Raw genomic sequence first — 6,030 nt, 5'->3', positions numbered from 1 at the left:
GAGAGAGAGAGAGAGAGAGAGAGAGAGAGAGAGAGAGAGAGAGAGAGTCCAGAGCTGATTCAGCTGATCCCCCCCAAACTTATTCCTTCAGTGTCACTTCAGGGATTTCCTGAGTGCATGGACACCAGCTATGCAGTGGAGAAGCTTGCAAGCTGGTTGGAAATCAAGGATCTAGCCACCCAGAGGCAGAAGAATGAGCAAATGGCAGAGGCAGCTAGGTATAGGAATTTCAGGAGAAATGAGGAGGAAGAGGTGTGTAAATGGTCCCAAGACGAACAGTCACTTAGTGAAGAAGCTGGCTGCCCTTGAACCTGCGGCCTGGGTGTCAAAGAAAGTTCCATGGAAAAGGAGCACAGCAGATGTACTGCAGTTGAGGTGGCAAGCCATTTGAAAATGGCTCCCTGGCGTGTTCACTTGACGGCCCTTCACCATGGCTGGACAGCTCGATGGGCTCCTGCATGGTGACGGTATTTTCTAGTCCTCCAGGACTCTACGAAAGGAGTAAGAAATATGTCTGTAATTCTCCTCTTCCCTTTGGTGATTCAGACATCAAGGTCGTGAGGGAGACAGTGCTGCGGCCATTACTTCCACATTCATTCCCGCTCTGTCTGCAGCCTTACAGAGCTTCCAACAGGACCATGTTAGGCCAGAACGTCCAGAGTTCACCACCTCTGTGCTTCTTGTAGCCACGATGAGGAAATCCCCGTTGGTCACTGGCTCTGACAACTGTGAACTTAACAGATCTAGATCTGTTGCTCCTTTCATCCTAAGACAGCAGCAACTACTTAAGAAAGCAGAATATTTTCATTCATCCCTTTAATAACTATAAAGAATGTTTAAGAAATGAAACCGATGAGACATGGCTTAAACTTTCAAATTCTTATACAATTGTAAATAAACTAATGACGTGGGAAAAATTTTTTGTTTGAGCTGGGGATGTAGATCAGTTGGTAAGAGTGAAGCCCTGGGTTCATTCGCAGCCCTGCATAGCCCAGGCATAGTGGCACATGCCTATAATCCTAGCACTAGGGAAATGCAGGCAGGAGAATCAGGAGTTGAAGGTTGTCTTTGGCTACATAACAAGTTTGAGGCTGTATGTATGTTCTTTCCAGTGTCTGAGGCCCTAAAGTAGAGGCATGGTATCTGTGGATTGGGCAGAGGTGAGCACAAGCCAACCATGGTGGCTTTGATCCTAGCACTTGGGATTCAGGAGGCAGAGGAAGGTGAGTCTCTGAGCGCTTGAAGCTGGGTATAGCTTCAGGCCAACCAAGCCTGTATAGCAAAACTCTGCCTCAAAACTAAAAATAAAAAGAAGGAGGAGGAGGAAGAGGAAGAAGAAGAAGAAGAAGGAGAAGACAGAGGAGGAGGAGGAGGAGGAGGAGGAGGAGGAGGAGGAGGAGGAGGAGGAGGAGGAGGAGGAGGGAAGGGAAGGGAGGGAGGAAGGAAAAGAAAGGAATTAAAAGAAGCCAGAGAAACCAGTCTTCTGACTTTTCCGATCTAGAGACCAGCTCTCCTGCACTACGGAGAGGATCACAGAGTTGCTGGAACGCTCACCTGTTGTGTGCGTTTGTTCAATTGTTTGTGTTTTAGGTACTAAGGATTGAGTTCCGAGCGTCACACATGCTAAGCACCACCTTCAGCCCTGAAATTTTGATTCAGCGAAAAGCCAGGCGTATTCCCAAGGGAACTGGTCTTTGTTTTGGCTCGCTGGCACCGGCACACAGAAACTCCTCGTAGCAATCATGGATTCCCCTGGCAGGGCTAAAAGAAATCGCTCGTTCTTTTCACCCTCGTGTTTTTTCTACCACCACTATGTTCCCCAAATAAAAACCATACCCCACACAGGGAGGTAGGGAAAGAGGAGCTTCATTCTTCTCTAAATGTCTCGTCTTTAATTCTGCATAGCCAAGGGATTTCAAAGCATAGTCTGCATAGACGCCCCTCCCCACAGAGCCTTTCTCTGCTTCTCATTATAACATGTAAGCTTTAAAGAAAACATGTGGCTTGTAATTTACTCTAACCATGTCTGTGGAGTGAGCCCCAGACCCTCCGCTTTCTTCACAGCTGACGTGACCTTGTCCTCAGCCAGTTGACTAGGTCTGTTCCGCTCTCAGCTCCAGATTCCCACGGTGTCCCCTTATACCCAATCCTTCTGTATCCTTCTGTCCCGTTGCACTGGCTGGAAGGTGAATATTTGGTTTGGTTTTGCTTGGCTTTGGTGTTCAGAGACAAGGTCTCGCTAAGTAGTTTGGCATAATCTTGAACTCAGAATCCTCCTGCCTCAGCCTCCTGAGGACTGGCTACCACACCTGGTTCTAGAAAGTGTTGATAATCGAGAGAAATCACATTCCACAGATTTTTTTTTTTTCGAGACAGGGTTTCTCTGTAGCTTTGGAGCCTGTCCTGGAACTAGCTCTTGTAGACCAGGCTGGCCTCAAACTCACAAAGATCTGCCTGCCTCTGCCTCCCAAGTGCTGAGATAAGCAAAGAGCCTTTATTTATTTATTTATTTATTTATTTATTTATTTATGGTTTTTTTTGAGACAGGATTTCGCTGTAGTTTTAGAGCCTGTCCTGGAACTAGCTTTTGTAGACCAGGCTGGCCTCGAACTTACAGAGGTCCGCCTGCCTCTGCCTCCTGAGTCCTGGGATTAAAGGCGTGTGCCACCATCGCCAGGCCACTCCACAGATTATTAAATGCTATACATGGATACTATGAAATGTTACTGAGCCTTAAAAAGAAGAAGATCCTATGTGACAACATGGATAACTCAGAGGCCCCGTGTTAAGCGCAATAAGCCTGTCACTGGAAGGTACATACTGAATACTCCTACACACATGAACAGCATAAAGTAAGGAAATTCAAACCTTGGTTCAGCGGAAAACTACTAGGATCCCAGGTGCCCTGGAGGCTGAGGTAGGGATGTTTGCTTGAATCACGGACGTTGAGACCAATCTGGGCTATACAGTAAGGTCCTGGTTCTAAATAAATCAATAATAAAATAAATAAGGCAAATTCAAATTCATCACAGAGCAGAGTGTAAGGAGAGACCCTATATCAAAAACTAAAGCAAGGAGCTGGGCATGGTGTTGCATACCTTTAATCCTAACACTCAGGGGACAGAGGCTGGTGGATCTCTCTAAATTCAAAGCCAGCTGGGTCTAGAGTAAGCTTCAGGACACCAGGACTACAAAAAGAGATCCTATCTCCAAAAACAAAACAAAAAGGAGAGAGAGCAGGAAAGGAAACAAGTGCTAGAGAGATGGCTCAGTGGTTAAGCACTTTCTCCTCTTGCACAGGACCCAGGTTCCATTTCCAGCACCCGTGTTAGGAAGCTCACAGTCCCCTATAACCGTAGTTACAAAGGATCTGCTACCTGTTCTGGCCTCCGCAGGGACCTGTACACGCACGATGCATGTATGTCCATTTAGGCACACATAAAATAAAAAGAAATAGATTTTTCAAATAGAACAAGAAGTCTGGCAGTGGTGGCGCACGCCTTTTATCTCAGCACTCGGGAGGCAGAGGCAGGCAGATCTCAGTGAGTTCGAAGCCAGCCTGATCTACAGAGCGAGTTCCAGGAGAGTCAGGGCTATATAGAGAGACCCTGTCTGGGGAAAAACAAAAGCAAAGGTTCAGTCCGTGGTTACTTAACCTTGTTGCTTGTAGACCTCAGTGGCAGAGTATATCGTGGGAGCTGAGGAACAAAAGAGAAAGGGAAAAAAAAAGACTGGGGTACCAGTGTCCCTTTTCCAGCACCTCCTACCAGCTCGAGTTCCTTCCACTAAGGCCCCACTTCCCAAGTGTCTTCTACTTCCAGAAGCCCCATAGGCCAGTGAACAACATTTTAATACAAAGGCCTCTGGGGGACATTCATGTGAACAGAACAGCACCCTATTTGATTGAACAATCTAAAAAGTTTACAGGAGCCTGCTTGTAAAGGAGGCCACTACCCAGAACCCCAGGAGCAAAACCCATTCCCGACCCAGAGTCCTCGAAACTTCCATTTTAGTATTCAGAGAAAATCTGTTGCTTCAACCCACAGTCTATCTGCTGTGTTAGTGGGACGGATCAAATCCAGTGTTCGTGTGTGTTTTCATTTATATATTTATGGGGCTGGAGAGATGACTCAGCAATTAATAGCCTTGGCTGTTCTTCCAAAAGACCCCGGTTCAACACCCAAAATCCACATGGCAGGTCACACCTGTCTGCAATTTGAGTTCCAGGGTTTCTGGCACCCTCACACAGACATACATGCATACAAATGCACATAAAATAAAATAAACTATAGATATATATATATATATAAACAATAAATGATGTGCATAGATTTAATGAGGTAAATAAGATAAGAAGTGCTGTTATAAAATTGTGACTATCAAGACAAACCGTTTAAGCCAGAGCCTGTTTGTTGCTCATTTGTTTTCCGTTTCATAGGAGACAGAGGAAGAACGCTATGTTGTCTAATCCACTGAAGGGGTCTGCTCCCCTGCCTTTTCTTTGTGCTTTCCACTAGGATGCAAAGCCCAAGAAGGCAGGGCCTTGGCTCCTCTGCCCTTCTCTGGCCTTGGCTTTAGCCTTGGGGGCCAGGCTAACTGCTTCAAGGTTAACCACCACCTTGCAGAACAATAGTGGATTCAAGAGTGACCTTGGACTTGTGTAGGTCTGCCCCAGAACTTCCTAGGTAGAATGAGCATCTTGAGGCCTGGCATTGTGAATCCAGTTCAGCAGATTATAAAGCCAGCCTGGGCAATGCCCGTTGCTTTCTTTGTCTTCTCCTGACCTTGTGGTTGAGAAAAGGAGTGTGAATTTTTTAGATCGAAGCCAACAGTGAGATTGCTTGAACCCCATATTGTCTCTACCAGGCAGAATTCCCAGCCTATCCAAGCCTCAGGTTGTCTGAGTTCTCTCTAGTCTTCCATTGTGGGAGGTTTCTGTCCACTCAGGTAGAGGAGGGCGGTTTGCTACGTGGCAGAGCTCCTGCGGGGGCAGCTGCAAGAGCTGCGGGTACAGGGGGAGCCCTGGGGACACTGAGACCAGGGCCCCTGTAGAGGCACTCAAAGACGGTTACTGAGACTGCTTCAAGTACCAAAGCAAGGAGGAAGACTCCACACCAAATGGATGTTAGGGTCCGTGCTGGTGTGACCCAGGCGACAGGCTGAACCCCATCACTCCCTAGCAAATTCATTTCTTAAAGAATGTCAGTGGCTGAACTCCAGGGAAAATGCTGGATTATGGACTAGTTAGGGTGTTAGGAGATTCCTCCCCCAGTTTGTATTACTTTTCTTGTGTTTGAGTCGGAATTAGAAAATCAAGCTAGTAGATCAGGATCACTGGCTCCATAAACCCGAAACTACACTGGGAAAATCGCATGAAGTTTGTCTGGACCAAGAAAAGGAACGCTATTTGCCTTTCTTGGGGTACAGCACAGTGCTGTGACGGAAAACTCAGTTCTCCCAAGAAACAAGAGCGATAAACATGTGGTTTCCCAAGTTGACTTTATGCTTGAGCCCAGTATCCCGGGTTTCATGGACCCAGGTGCGCGTGGATGCGCGTTGTGGGTGTTTTTCCACACCGCAACAGCATAACTTTTTCTTTGCCTTTTTTTTTAAAATCAGACTAAGCTCAACATTGAGGCATCGTGTAAACCTCTGTGTCTGCTCTTTTCAGTTCTAGGGAAAATCCGAACCGCTGTGGGCAGCGCCCAACTTCTCATGGCGCAGAAATTCTACCAGTTCAGAGAGCTGTGTGAAGAGAACCTGGTAAGTACCATCCACATCGCCGTGACTCCTTGTAGCACAGCTCAGAGAGACCTTGTCCTCAAGACTGGTCCAGCCAAAGCAAAACTTAGTTTGAACCAAGTTAAGTCAAGGCTCCTTGGAGTCTTTTAACAGATGAATCTGGTTTCCTGCTTTTCACTAAATAAAACAAACAAGCAGAAAGAAAGAAAGAAAGAAAGAAAGAAAGAAAGAAAGAAAGAAAGAAAGAAAGAAGGAAGGAAGGAAGGAAGGAAGGAAGGAAGGAAGGAA

The 6,030-nt window shown here is 46.5% G+C and overlaps 1 protein-coding gene across 11 annotated transcripts in view; it reads left to right on the top strand.

Moving 5' to 3' along the window:
• Dlgap1 (DLG associated protein 1) overlaps window positions 1-6,030 on the top strand; it is a 791,676-nt gene that overhangs the window by 777,873 nt on the left and 7,773 nt on the right. For all 11 annotated transcript variants that reach the window (XM_026789510.1, XM_026789514.1, XM_026789512.1 and 8 more), the window contains one exon: window positions 5,672-5,763. In XM_026789510.1, the coding sequence (XP_026645311.1) occupies window positions 5,672-5,763 (92 nt within the window). The remainder of the gene's footprint in view (window positions 1-5,671; window positions 5,764-6,030) is intronic.

This window comes from Microtus ochrogaster, unplaced genomic scaffold, assembly GCF_000317375.1.
Source record: "Microtus ochrogaster isolate Prairie Vole_2 unplaced genomic scaffold, MicOch1.0 UNK20, whole genome shotgun sequence".
Classification (NCBI taxonomy): domain Eukaryota; kingdom Metazoa; phylum Chordata; class Mammalia; order Rodentia; family Cricetidae; genus Microtus; species Microtus ochrogaster.
The sequence above is the reverse complement of the archived record's forward strand: the minus strand, read 5'-3'. Positions and strand labels throughout refer to the sequence as shown.